At 36.7% G+C, this 15,014-nt stretch overlaps 1 protein-coding gene across 1 annotated transcript in view; it reads left to right on the top strand.

Moving 5' to 3' along the window:
* The window catches only part of BIRC6 (baculoviral IAP repeat containing 6), a 174,760-nt gene that overhangs the window by 89,616 nt on the left and 70,130 nt on the right, over window positions 1-15,014 (top strand). Inside the window, exons 50-57 of the mRNA XM_040059756.2 lie at window positions 682-882; window positions 1,495-1,774; window positions 3,842-4,098; window positions 5,259-5,367; window positions 5,870-6,091; window positions 9,053-9,833; window positions 10,744-10,887; window positions 12,577-12,706. Coding sequence (XP_039915690.1) covers window positions 682-882; window positions 1,495-1,774; window positions 3,842-4,098; window positions 5,259-5,367; window positions 5,870-6,091; window positions 9,053-9,833; window positions 10,744-10,887; window positions 12,577-12,706 — 2,124 coding nt within the window. The remainder of the gene's footprint in view (window positions 1-681; window positions 883-1,494; window positions 1,775-3,841; window positions 4,099-5,258; window positions 5,368-5,869; window positions 6,092-9,052; window positions 9,834-10,743; window positions 10,888-12,576; window positions 12,707-15,014) is intronic.

Raw genomic sequence — 15,014 nt, forward strand, 5'->3', positions numbered from 1 at the left:
TGGAAGTTTATCACAATATGTCCAGCTGCTGCTAGGCATTTAGTCGTGGAGTCAGGCTACAGCTACTTTACAGTAAAACACCCCATGTACCTGTAGTTTGGAACAGCTCAAGTCTGGTCTTGTTATGCCCTGAAACTTGCTAAAGAAGACAGCCTACATCTTCCTTCTTCATTCTTAACTTATGCTAGGAGTAGAAAAAGAGGCAGCAGCTGAGGCCAGGTTTTTTTGATTCTGGTGCCTTTTTTAGAAAAAGTTTTCATGTGAAACCTTTCTAAAGAAGAAGGGGTTGCAGAAGTTGATTTTAAAGTCATTTATGTTATTTTAGTATTTAAAGTGTGTTAACCATGAATTAACTGAGTTCAAGTTCTAAGCATGCCATTCAACCTGCACCTTTCTGTTTGGTTTGTTTTTGGTTTGCCATGTACTCTTGAGACTAAGTTTAGAATTTTGGTAGCAGTTGTCCCCTAGCAAATTTCAAGGACATACATATGCATGTGGATATGTAAATTGCCTATTTAAAACAGTCTTAGAGTAAAAGAAAAGTAACTGAGCAGTGGGCATTAAACATGGGATATTACTGATAAAGCAAAAGACGTGAGACAGAAAAGGTGTTTTCCAGAGTTCAGGTTGTAAATTAATGTGGGTTTTTTTTGTAAATTAATGTGGGTGCTGTTTTTGAAGGTTCAATCACCTCCAGCAGTCCCACTGCCCAGCCTGCTGAGGTGCTGCTGCAGGCTACTCCTCCCCACAGACGCGCTCGCTCTGCTGCATGGTCATACATATTTTTACCTGAGGAAGCTTGGTGTGACCTCACGATTCACCTTCCTGCAGCTGTGCTGCTCAAGGAGATCCACATCCAGCCTCACCTGGCCTCTCTGGCAAGTAAGTAAATTCACTGATGTTGATGCCGGTTCAAAAATTTGAAGGTTGGGATGCAATACAAGGAGTATAATCAAGCTGGGAGGTTGTTTGAATAATGCCTGTAAAATAAGTTGGAAAGGCTTGTAAATTCTGCTTTCCTTGAGAATGGAAGGCCCTGCCTCTGTTTTCTAGCCTAGTAGATGTCATGTGGCATTCGTGTTAAATATGTCAAAAACTTCGTCATACTTATCAAAACTTTGCCCTTGGAGAAAGTGATATTGGTCAAGGGTCTTCAGGCAAAATGCTTTTGTATGATAGTTAGGAAAAAGCATGAGACTTACAGCTCTTATTATTGTAGCCCTGATAGAGAAACAGGATTTTCAGTGTCCAGGCTTGACTTCTTCTGAAGTCTTTGAAATAAACTGTATATACCATGTATCAAAGTGCTTGTGCTTTTTAGCATGTACCATCTCCCAGGTAAAGTTCTCCAGCTGCAGTTCTGTAGTAGCGTCTGCCTGAGATCATTTCAGGCATTTTGTTCTCTGAATTTTGAGCGTTGACCACGTATCCATGATGAAGGCAAACCGGCACAGATTTTAAAACAGCGTTAAACCTTCTTATCTTACTCTGTAGCTTGCCCTTCATCGGTATCTGTTGAAATAAGCGCAGACGGTGTCAACATGTTACCGTTGTCAACCCCTGTTATCACGAGCGGTCTCACCTATATAAAAATCCAGCTGGTGAAAGCTGAGGTTGCCTCGGCCGTCTGCCTTCGTCTCCATCGGCCCCGGGATGCCAGCACCCTGGGCCTGTCTCAGATCAAGCTGTTGGGCCTCACGGCCTTTGGGAACACCTCCTCCGCCACCGTCAATAATCCCTTCCTTCCCTCTGAGGACCAGGTCTCCAAAACCAGGTGAGGCTCCAGCGTCGGGCCGCGGTTTGTGCCCGTTTCTGGTCTAGGGTTCGCGGTTTTTACGGGGTTTTCTTCTCTGAGTCAGATCTTTCAGTAGCAAATTCTTCCTCTTTATTTTCTCCCGGCGTGAAGGGAAATACAAGCAGTACTTCTGCCTTCTGTAGTAGCATGTTTAGTCTGCAAATGTAGAAGGGAATGTTTTGTACCTTCAGTGGTGGGAGAATACAAAGCATAGGAAAGCATTGAGAGTCGCATTTTGTGTTTAAATGGCAGTTGTCAAAAAAAATGCAGTGCCAAAATACTTCTTATCCTTACAGAAGTAAACAGAGTTACGTAAGTATTGGAGCAGGAGTAGAAATAGAACAATAGAATGTTTTGTGGAAGTCATATCTAATATTGCTGTTTGCAGACACTTCAGAAATAGGAGCTGAATGTTGTTATGATTCTGACCTATCAGCAAGATTTCTTTTCAAAAGCGTTTATTTGGTTCGGAGGCATTTTGAGTTTCTTACTCATTTTAAACATTAAAATAAATGAACGCATGAGGAATTTTTTTAAAGTGTCAAAGTTTTCCAACTTTAATTTACTGCATGGATTTGTGAGATTTCCTGGTTTTTAAGTTTAGCTTATTAAATTGCAAAAACGTATTAATTTTAAATATTTTATCTTTGAACTTTATAAATTTAAAGAGAGCATGGGAAAGTTTTAAAAACCTTTCTTTTGCAGGGAAAAAATTTGAGAGCATACTTTAGAGAACATGAATACTCTCAGTGTATATTTATTAAAAGCTGTATAACTGAAGTTGGTCTTTGCTCTTAAATAGCAGTGAAGAAAATTATTATAGCCAAATTATACTATATTTTTACTTCAGAAAAGGCTATAATAAAGTCACATAAGAATAATCAGTATCTAAAGAAGGTGTGTGTGTGTATTTCTCATTTGTTGAAATGTTTTATTGTAGCTTTCAGCTTAATGTTATATCTCTAAAAACAATTATGGTAATGTGAAACATTCAATAAACTTGCATAAATTTTTAGACATAACAGAGAACTTGCTCTCTTATAATTGATTAATCCAATTGATATAGGAGTAAACGATTCCTAAAATAAAATTGTAAGCCTTATTTAAGATCTATAATAAAGTTTGCATTTTTTTAAGCTGTGGTAAAGGTTAGTTGTGGAAACAACCTGCTAGTTCAGAACTTGTCAGGGAAAGATGCCATTTATTTCACAAGCAGCTTAGATTGCCATCTTGTTCGTGATGCTAGTTTAGATAGTATTGTGGTGTATTTTATCAATAAAGTCTAACTGACGTGTTTCCAAATTGATTCGATTACAATAGGTTTGTTTCTCAGGATTTGTTATGAAAAGAGCTTCTGGATGATTTTGTCAAAGAATGAGAGACATGAGGGAAATGTAGTAGCTAATGCATTTTTAATTTCTGTGCTTTTTCTATATGCATTTTAAATCAGGTTCCTTAAGGTTAACTGTAGCTTATTGTAAATGTGTATGATCCTAAAAGTTAGGGATGTCAAGGAAGTTGTGCAGGTGTATAATTTTAATGCCAGCTACTCTTGCACCTTCATTCCTTTTGATGTAAAAAAAAAACCAAAAAAAAAACACCCACACAAGCGAATAAAACCCAACAAAGAAAAAAAAAAATCAACAATCAATAAAACCCAAACCCGCCCCACACCCATCCCCACATATAAACACCTCTTTCATCCTTCCCTCAACAGGGAAGGACTTCTCCCTGTTGGAAGAAATATGTAAGTGAATCTAGAAATCTTGAGAAACTTTAGTAATAATACTTGCAGGCTCTTTACTGTTTCTGCCCACAGACTCTGCCTTTCTTACAATCTTAATCCAATGATTGCAGCAGCATTTCTAATGTATATTTCATTGTGGTCCTAAATTCAGTCATTTGCTTTGCTCAGATGATGTTTGACCATGTCACAGAAGTTTTCTGCAGGATTTGTCCTGTAATCTAATACAGGTAGTTGTGCTACAGATAAGAAGTATTATAATAAAATAATACATTACCTCATTTTTCTGTTTTCCTTTTCAGTATTGGGTGGTTAAGATTATTACACCACTGCCTCACTCACATAAGTGATTTGGAAGGAATGATGGCTAGTGCTGCAGCACCCACTGCTAATCTGTTGCAGACATGTGCTGCTTTACTGATGTCCCCTTACTGTGGGATGCATTCTCCAAACATTGAAGCTGTGCTTGTGAAAATTGGACTTCAGTCCACCAGAATTGGCCTAAAATTGATTGACATTCTTCTAAGGAACTGCTCGGCATCAGGGAGTGATCCTGCAGGTGAGTGCAGTGCATTTCTTTTCAGCTGTTGCTTAAAAACATTGCTTGTACTAAAGTACAAATACAATATATTTGCATGTTGCTTTCTAATTCTGAACTTGGGCTGCCAGAACTTACCGTTGTGCTTTGTTGGGCTTGTAAGTATCACAGTCTTTGTATGGGGGTAGTCCTACCGCGGTAAAGCAGGGCAGCCAGGGTTGTTTGGGTTTTCATAATTGCGTGGGTGTTTTGAAGACAGAGCAAGATGCACACTGCATCCCAAATGCCCTTTCCTTTAGATACTGTGTCCAGGGGTGTTAAAATAAGGAGTTCTGTGCAAGTACTGCTAAGGAAAACGAATGCAGCAGAGTTTGGGCAGCAGTAGTCTGTAGAATAGTATGAATTCTGAATTACACTAAGCATTGAAAATACTTATGTGTGGAGGTACATAATGAAGATACAACTATATTCTGTGTCTCAGTGAAATTTGGCAGAAGGTGTTCTGTTAGTGCACTGGGGGTTTTGTATTTATGGTTTCATACCACTTTGCTGTTTTGCAGTTTCTAAGTGAAAGAAAACAAATTCAGTTTTTTTCTGTTTTGAGGCTGCTAACAGAAAGCTTTTTAAAATGGCATCCGCAATTTCTTTTGCCATGAGTTAGTGTTTCAGCGTAGACTGTTCTGTTTTGCTGGAATGTTGTTAGAAGGAGGGTACATTTTGGCAGGGTAGAGGTTGAACACAGTGAGGAGAAGCTGAATAGGAAATAATCTGTGGAAATCTTCAACAGTAATCCCATTGCTGGAAATTGGAGTTAAATACGCTTTCATTTTGAAAAAAAGTGTTTGCTTCTGTGAAGCAAGATGTTTGACAGATTTCTTGGAATTATTCATGTCTTTTTGGAATATGTTGAAGGAAATCCTAACATGTAAACCCCTGAGTCCTGCATCTGATGAATGTTGAATGGCTTTTCCTTTCGTAGTAAGGCTGAACATTGAACGTACAAAATGCACAGTTTTGAGACAGTGGTGTGTATAGGAATTTCATCCTTATGTTAATGTGAAAACTTAATTCAATGTTAATATTGCAATTCTGTAATAATGTCATTAGTACACTTAAAAAATACGTATGTAAGTACTTCTATTATTTCCCCTCCCCTTTTTTTTTTTTTTGAACGCGGCAAGATCTGAATAGCCCTTTACTGTTTGGAAGATTAAATGGTCTCTCTTCTGACTCCACAATAGACATTCTTTATCAGCTTGGAACAACGCAAGACCCTGGAACAAAAGATAGGTAATGTTATTTGGGTTGTCATATGGAAGCATATACAAAGAATAATCTGTTAAACAGTGGCTTGATATTAGTTCACAAAACGGTACATTTTTGAAATCTGATTGTTATGAGGTAGTATGGAAGTGCAGAAATCTGAAAAAGCTCTCCCAGCTTTCTGTCCTAGCTTTTTGTGTCCTTTCCAGGGAATGCTGTACCACTTTTTCTGCTCTTATAAGTGTGATAAAACTTTGGTTTTCAACTTTTCTCTCAAATAGTCGGAACTCAGATGCCTGCTATATTTTCTTTTTCTGTAGAAGGTTCACATTTGGCTGTCCAAGATAAATTTTTAAAATTAATTTTTGCCCTGATCTAAGTGTTGAGAAAAAAGAGCTTGAGCTCACTCTCGAACTTTACTTCAAAGAAAGAGATAAATGTAAATTGGATTACAAAAAACCAGGAAGCTAATTTGATTCCGAGTGTGTCTTTGCTCGTGTATAATGTGCAACATCATCTTGTCTTACAGAATTCAAGCATTGCTGAAGTGGGTCAGTGATTCTGCAAGAGTTGCAGCTATGAAAAAAAGTGGCCGGGTCAGCTACATTTGTCCCAATAGCTCAACCAGAGAGTATGGGCTTTTGATGCCATCCCCTTCTCACTTGCATTGCGTGGCAGCAATTCTGTGGCATAGTTACGAATTGCTCGTTGAGTACAACTTGCCAGCACTGCTGGACAGGGAGCTCTTTGAGTAAGTAAAGCAAAGGTTTGCACCGCGTTCTTTTTGTAATTAAATCGTTTCCTTCACAGATGTAATACAACTTGAAGGGCACTTACTGTGAAGTAGTAGTGGAAGGTGATATGGCTGAAGTTAATTGGTAGAATGGATACCTAAGGATTTCCAAACAGGTAGTTTTGCAGTTCTAAATTCAAAACTGCACTGCCCATATTCCAGGTATAATTGTTTTTAAAGACCCAAAATCTGAAATGAAACAGCAAATCCATGTATATACTTGCATATATGTGAAAGGTAAGCGGGCTCACGGTTCTGTTCATGGACTATTCTTGTTGCAATTGTTTGCAGTAATTTTCACAGTACATATAAGGGATTTTCATTAGGAAGCTGTTATAGAAGTATTATCTTCTTGGTCACAGTATCCAGTATTTATAACTGATAGCTGAGAGATAGGAAGGGGGAGATGTTTTCTTGGAGTTTTCACTTCTGTTCTGGCCAGTTTGATCTGAAAGAAATGAAGGCACAAAATCTGGAGCGAATCTTAAGCTATGAACTTGCTTCATTTTCATGCATTCTAAAGAGAAGTTCACCCTAAACACCAAATGTATAGTCTTACTCCCAAAATGAAAATATAGGACCTAATATTTGCAATTTATGTTGCTTAACCATCTCTTCTGTTTAAAGAAAACAAAAAAGCCACATAACATTGTTTCATATGTTTTATAGAAAAATGGCTGTTAGATTACTGTATCTAGCATTAGGCATCTTTGATTTGTACTGTTGAATACAGTTGCAGTTAATGACGGGATCTTTGCACATAGTTTTGTTGTTACTCTTAGGAAATCTTCCTATTTTTCCACAAACAGTCTCTTTTAGGAATAGTTACACTTGATGGTGTTTGAATGTTTAAATTGTAACCATGTAAGTTATGGTTACAAGTACAAGCCTGTGGAATTCTTTCATATGTGCGACATGACTTCAAGCAAGACAATTTCCAAAGACAGTGATACTGTGATGTAGATAATTTTTAATTCAAAATGAGCTTGTTCATCTTGGGAATCAGTTTAAGGATTTTAAATTGCAGGTCAATTAGTCCTTTTAGCAACACGCTTTAACAGAAATACAATTTCAGGGTACATTTTAAGATTTATAAAGGAAAAGGTCTAATAAGAATGGACTTGCGAAAATGGACAGCCCAATTAGATTTATATAAATGTGGGTTCCTGTCTTTTGGAGGATAGTGTATTGTTTTCAGCACAGGGAGAAATGAGTTTGTACCTTGAAACTAGTCTGTATCTAGTTTGAGTATGCAAGTTATGATACAGCCCTGTTCTGCTACCTCCTGCCAGATATAAAACTATCACACATTTGAGCCACCATCTGGAGAAAATTATAAAATATATTCTTTAATAAACATAAAAGATTTTTTTTTGTCAGAGTTATATGGGTTTTTCTAATTTTTCTAATAAAAATAACTTTTCATGTGTATTCTTCATCTTCTTTGATACTGTAACTTTTGAAATATTGCAAGGGATTCTAGTTGTAGCTCGAAGTTTTTCCTTCATGTGATAAATCACTTTTTTCTTGGAAATATTTTCCCATCATCCCCATTTTCCATTTCAGTATTTTTGCTTTGGCCAATGGATGCTAATCCCTGAGTTATTTTAAAATATATTTTTAGCAAAAAACCTTATTTTTCATAAAGCATGAACTCATCCAGAAGATTTTGGCATTTGGATTGTGTCAATATATAGTTGGAGAAAAGTGTGTAGCTTTATTAAATGTGGACTTTTGGAAACTGTGGCTGTCTTTCCAGACATTATAGATCATTATAGATCTATAGGTTATAGATCATTTAGCCACTGAGATGAGTTTTCTGTTAGGGAGGGGTTTTATCAACCATTCTCTTGACTGGTGATAAATCCAACTTTGGTTAGACCCAGAGAGATCGTTGAGTTCTAGAGTGCCCTTAGACTAAACGTAGAATAACATTTCCATAAGAGGGGAAATCAACCCTTGTCTTCAAATAGGAATGCAATATGTGATAATACATCCAAACTCAATTTAAAAACCTAGCATTGAATGGCATGAAGTGCATGTACACCTCTGTATGTAAATGTTAAGATAATGTAACAACTGTAGTGTTAAGGTACTGTGAATGCAATTTTGAAACTGGCTTTTTTGAAAATATTTCACATGCTCTGAACAACTCTGTGTGAAGAAATTATCATTTTACTTTACAAGTGCCCCTTCTGAAATTTAATCTGAATAACAGGAGCTAAATTAGCTTCTGCACTCATATGCCTTGGAAGAGCATTCAGTCAGGTAGGTAGTGCTTGGATGTGAGGTCAACGGTAGGTGAGATTTTAGAATCGCTGAGGAATAATTCTGTTCTCAAATTGTGTCCTAAGTTTAGGTCAAGTAAGGAGGGCAAGGGGGTGTTGTTCAACCAACAGGGTTGTTGCTGCTTTCTCTTTTTTTTTTTTTCAGCATCTTTAGGAAAATGCTCAATAAGAGAAATTTTTAAAACTTTTTAAACACATTAAAGTACTTTCAGTTCTTACAAAGAATTGAGACCTTCATGTTAATGAGTCTATGTACACACATGTGTGTGACCCTAATAGCTGCAGCTTGGAGAGTTGACAGCACAAAGAGGTTGCAGTTGGTTAAAAACGGATAAGATGTATGACAGCTGTAGAAAGACTCAAATCTGGTTTTTGTGTGCAGCTGGTTTATATCTATTTAAAATACAGTATGGTGAAAGAAACTTAGGCCTACAGCTGAGAAATGCCTTTTGGGTCATCAGCCTCCTGCTGATGGTGATCCAAAAGAAGCTTCCAAGTTCAGCAAGGAGTTTTTCACAGCAGCTTCTATAATAGTAAATCATAAAAGTGCAAAAATGTTGTATGAACAATGATAAGAAAGGGGAAAATGACTGGCAGATTATGTATTGATACAATTTTCTGTCTTCTACAGGTCACTGTTTAACTGGTCCATGTCTCTTCCCTGCAACATGGTTTTGAAGAAAGCTGTTGATAGTTTGCTTTGTTCCATGTGCCACATCCACCCAAATTATTTTTCCTTACTGATGGGATGGATGGGTATCACTCCTCCTCCAATGCAGTGTCAGCACAGACTGTCTATGACCGATGACAGCAAAAAGCAGGACCTCAGTTCATCTTTGACAGATGACTCTAAAAATGCACAAGCCCCTCTTGCACTAACAGAGTCTCACCTGGCTACTCTTGCCGCCTCATCTCAGTCTCCTGAAGCTATCAAGCAGTTACTGGACTCAGGTTTGCCTTCACTGCTTGTAAGAAGTCTTGCTAGTTTTTGCTTTAACCATACTTCTAGCTCTGACTGCACTGCACAATCAGTGGATATCACCCAGGACAGGCTCAGGAGGCACCATGTTCCACAGCACTTTAATAAAATGCCCATCACGGCAGACCTGGTTGCTCCTGTTCTCAGGTTTCTGACAGAAGTTGGCAACAGCCACATGATGAAGGATTGGTTGGGTGGCTCTGAAGTCAATCCATTGTGGACAGCACTTTTATTCCTGTTGTGCCATTCTGGTGCTACCTCTGGAGGACACAATATGACGGCACAACAGACCAGTGCAAGATCCAGCTTGCTTTCTTCGACTGTAACCACAGGATTGACCACTCAGCAGCGGACAGCAATTGAAAATGCAACAGTTGCTTTCTTCCTACAGTGCATCTCTTGCCATCCTAATAACCAGAGACTTATGGCACAGGTGAGAGAGAAAAATGGTAATGTTTTAATTTAATGGCTACAGCTAACTTGGAAAACTTTTTAACCTTTCTTTATAATAAGTTGTGGTTTTGTAAGCTGTCATTGACTGGAAAAATTTTATATTAAAATCCTTAGCTTGTTGGTCTGAGTCTGAAACATACAAAAATGTTATGGCGTGGCTGTCCAGTCCTGTGTATCGATTTGTATTTCTCTTGGTTTAGAGAAATAAAACTTGGACTGAACTTCAAAAGACTGTTTAATTTGATAGGGCTAAACTTTTGTGAAATGAAAAATGTGAACAGCAAGCTTCATACACATATTTAATATTAATATAACCTAAGGAGATTTCCTAGGAAGTTCGCTTGTACAGCCTTTGTCCAAGGAAATACAGGGTATTGCAGAATATGGCTTTGCATTTGGCATTCTAGAGCAGATTCAGCTATCTTCGTCACATTCATTAACCTTGCAGACCGAGCTGAATACAAGTATAATGAAAAAATGGTTTTTCAGCGTTAAAAATGAGCATGATGATGCTCTAGGAGGAAGAAGACGTCAGTAAAAAATTGAGTCAGTTCTCTTAATGGCTGGGAGTAATAGTGCATTATGCCCTGGGAAATGTTTGCTTTAGGGATTCAAAAGCTGTTTTTATAACTACTTCAATTTCAGGGTTTTATCTTTTTGAGAAATCAACGTGTTTACAATTATTTTCATGCTATAGTCAGCATTTTAAACTTTGATGTTAAGGGCCTTATTTGGTGCAGGTATTTTCTTCAGTGGTGCTCATTTCTGAGCTGTTTTGTGTGATAACTGGAAGTGGATCTCGGGCACTGCCTACTATGGCTGTGTAGAGCTATATTTTAGAGACCTAAATATAGAAATATTTTAAATCTGATATAATTTTGCATTCTCAGGTTCTCTGTGAATTGTTCCAGTCCTCTCCTCAGCGTGGGAACCTCCCAACCTCTGGAAATATTTCGGGATTTATTAGGAGGCTTTTTTTGCAGTTGATGCTTGAGGATGAGAAAGTGACTTTGTTTCTTCAGTCGCCTTGTCCAGTAAGAGTTTTTGATACCGTATGGTAAACATGGAATAAATTTAGCCTTTAAATCTCAAGTTCAAGTATATTCAACTTTTAAATGTTAGCAGCTTTTTTCTGCTGTACACATTATGGAGTTCTGGAAAGTGCTATTGAATTGTAACTTATCATTTTAGAAGAAAATTCAAGGCACTATGTTATGATAACACAAAATATTTGTTGGAAATACACTGCTTCTGAAGGATCTGTCAACTGAAATTTATCTTACAGAAGGCTTTTTAATAGTACCCTTACACACTAGCAATAAATATAGATACAATATCTGTCCAGTAGTCCTTAGCAGTTTCCTTAAGGATCGGTCATAGTCAAAATTGGCAGACATCCTTCAGCAGTTAGCCAAAATGCCATGAATAAATTGAGTGACAAACATGTGGATTAATTTATGAAGCACATGTATGCTTTATGGTTCCACATGCTTCACTAGAACAAAATTACAATTGATGCCTAAAGTGCTTTCTGTTGAAGGCTGTGACTGAAAAAATAGGGTAAAACTACAGGTTTCTTTAAAAGATCTGGTATTCCCATCCAGGAAAACGTATTTGCTGTTTGGTTTCTGCATCTCAGAAGTAAAGCAGTACAGAAGAGATATGAGAGGGGAACTAGATCAGATTGTATAAAATGGAAAAGGAGGCACAAATACAGTTTTAGCACAAACATTTAAATGTTTTAGCTTGGCTGAGTAATTGTTAACAGGTCCATTGATAATGTGAAGGTAGCATCAATTTTCTGTTAATTGGTTTACATACAACAGATTTTTACAGAAAGCTGTTACTAGATATGTAGAAGCAGAAAAAGTGTCTTAAAGTTGTCATAATTCAGTTTCTTCTGTTAAAAACACTGGGAAATTGTGTTCTTACTGAGATGATTCCTCCTGTAACAAGCAAAGAGGAACCTTAAAAATTATGTGGATGTACACCATATACATAGAATATAGAATATCCAACAACATAACCTTTCAGAGATTGGTTCCCCATTTTTTTCTTAAAAGTTCTTACCAAAACTGTTTTTCAGGAGGTCCATTCTGGTTGTCAGCAAACACAATTTTTTCTTACTGTATTGCACAACAATAAATTGGTCCTGTAAGTGCATATTAATAAACAGGTCTTCAGGGCTGTCTAAAATACCTTATGGTAAAATATTTGCAGTTTTAACTAATAATGACTTAGTTACCTGTCATAATAACAAAAAGTAGATATTAAGTCTAGAATAAACTTCCTCCTCAAGTCAGAGCAACACAGAAACATCATCTTTCTTTACTCAAAGTATATTGTTATTTTTTGATATTTAGTTTCAGAGTTAAGTTTTCATTTCCTAAATAATTACAAGTCTCAGGCATGCAATTTTTCTCTCATATTACAGCTATGTAAAATAATTGGTTTTTAAAGCAAAGATGATATCATACTGTTTCTGGTCCTAAAAATATTGTAGGCTTTCAAAGCAAATTATTTTGAGTTAAAAAACTAAACATGTCCTAATTTGATGCATTTTTATTGTGTACCTCTAAAGTTGAAGGATATGTCAGTTTTCTTTTTTAGCACACTAAGATTTTAGCTTTATCTAGCTGACGTGGCTTTATAAGAACATGGTGGTTTAAGCTATTTCTCCGTGTTAAAGTCATAATTAATGTTCACTGTTTTTTTCCTTTCAGCTGTACAAAGGTAGAATTAATGCTACTAGTCATGTAATTCAACATCCAATGTATGGAGCTGGACACAAATTTCGTACTCTTCACTTGCCTGTCTCAACAACTCTTGCAGAGGTTCTTGATCGTGTGTCAGGCAAGTTTGCAATAGTTCATGGTGTTTATTTGCTTTTTTTTTTAATGCTGTTTTTAAAAAAAATCTTATATTGCTTGTTTTACCATACAAATGATACTGCAAATATCAGTCTTTAAAACACACTATCTTTCATCCATTCATTAATTCATTAATTTTCCCCAAATTTTATCAGTTAAATGTCCTGGAACTTAGTGATACATCTCAAGGTGGAAATTTATGTCCTGTGGAAAGGACCTTGATAAAGGCTCCATCTAATTTCTGTGATTATACATTTGTCTGCTATATAAATATTTGCATTTGCTTACTAAATGGAAAATGAAAAGTATAATTTACTTTTAGATATTAATTTAAAAATTATGCACAGCGAGAGTATAATGCTAAGGCATTAATTTGTTTGTTTGCTTTTTAAATTTCAGTTCTTTCAGTTGTACTACTTGAATATACACTGAGAGATGAACCTCTCTGTAGGGAACTGTTGATCAGATTTTCACAGACCATAATATGGATTTTGACGCCTAAATGGTAGACATCTTAATCTTAAAATTAATCCCACCTTTAATTTTGTTGTTTATTTAACTTTAGGAAACAGAGCTGTATATTAAAGATTAGGATTAATAAATTTTTAAAGTTTAGTTGAAGAATAGAATTAATACTGAAGATGTCATGGCCCTGCGAGAGCTCTCTAGGTAAAACCAGGCAAGGTGCAAGTTGATTCTCCTCTAGTAATAAGCAGAGCAAAAATTGTTTGGGCATGTTAAATGGAAAATCAGTTTTATACGTGTCTAGTTAAAAAAAATAAATAAATCCAGGACTTCCTCTTTATTGTTAAGATGTGGTACTCAATAATACCAAAGAAAAGTCAAAGATCATTAGAACAATTACGTTTCTGCCATATGGGAGAAGTGCACTGAAGGGTGTGCACTTAGTTGCCCATTCATCTGACTAGGTGTGTATGCTCCTATCTATGCAGGTTTTTGAAACTCGGTGTAGATCAACTTTTAATTTATGAGACAGGTCTTCGTGGAGCTAAAAGCAACTATTGCTTTTTTGTGCCTATGGAAAATTTTTACATTGAAATTGCTAATGAATTTATTGGGGCAATAAATGTTACCTAACAAGCCGATAGGAGTACTAAAATGTTATTTGGCAGAACACTAGATAGGACAAGATGTGTTTTAGGATTTTAATAGAAAAATACCCATTCCTAGCTAAATGCTTGTATCCTGTTTATCGTGGATTAGTTTACTATTTCTGGTAGAATTCTGTATTTATTTACTGTCCAGAGAGTCACGTGTGAAATGTGACTAAGGTTTTTCTGGCCACAAACTGCGCCAGGATCTCATTACTGTCATGGGTGGGATGGTCACTTCAGACGAGGTAGGGATCAGTTGCTGGGCAGTGGTTGGACATAAACTGTACTGAGGAGCTGCCTCGGTGGTGTATTGTTGTCAGCTTGATAGCCAGTGCTGGTGAGGACTGGAGAGGAGAATGTGATGCTGTGCTAAACTAATGTAATTGAAAATGGTCAAGTGCTGACTTTGTTGGGCACCGTAAATTTAGGGCTTGCTACAGCATTGTTATCCCTTGGCTTTGTGGTTCTTGTAGGGCGTTCCTGAAGTCCATGGTTAGAGCAGAGTAAAAAAGGCTTGAATATAAGAGGAGCAGGCTGTGTGTTTGGGGTGAGAGAGAGAGAAGGGGTGGACTGGGGTGGAAAAGAAAGGAAAGGCTGTCACCACTACAGCAATAGCAAGTCATGAAGATCCTGTGTCAGAATCTGTCCCTTGGGTTAACTTCTTTTTTCTTAACTACTGTTAATGTCTCAAATTAATCATTTCATACATTCTGCATAAATAAATCACAAGAAACATATTAATTTCATACTTCTTTTCCCGGCTTTTTTAAAAAAAGAGGGGGAGAAAGGTGTCCTAAAATGATAGATCTGCTGCTTGCATCCCTTCACTTTAGGAAGAAAATGTGCAGTACACAGCAGATAGGATTGCTGGATGAATACCAGTTGTTTTGTATTTCATGCACCTTAGTCTTGAGTTACTGCTTGGGTCAGAAAAACAGAACAACAAATCTGGGTATTGCCTGAGTAGTTAAAATACCATTGCTTAACCTTCTTTAATAATTTGATTAATGACCTTTAAATTCCCCTGCAGTAAGTGGACCCTGAGACAAAACTAGAGCAACTCAGAAATTTGTTAATAATAATAGTAGTAATAATAATAATGATGAAAAATTTTTTAGAAGTCAAAAACACACACAGCCTTATAGATAAAAACATTAGTGTGTGTGTATATCTATA

The sequence above is a fragment of the Hirundo rustica genome, chromosome 3 (assembly GCF_015227805.2).
Source record: "Hirundo rustica isolate bHirRus1 chromosome 3, bHirRus1.pri.v3, whole genome shotgun sequence".
Classification (NCBI taxonomy): domain Eukaryota; kingdom Metazoa; phylum Chordata; class Aves; order Passeriformes; family Hirundinidae; genus Hirundo; species Hirundo rustica.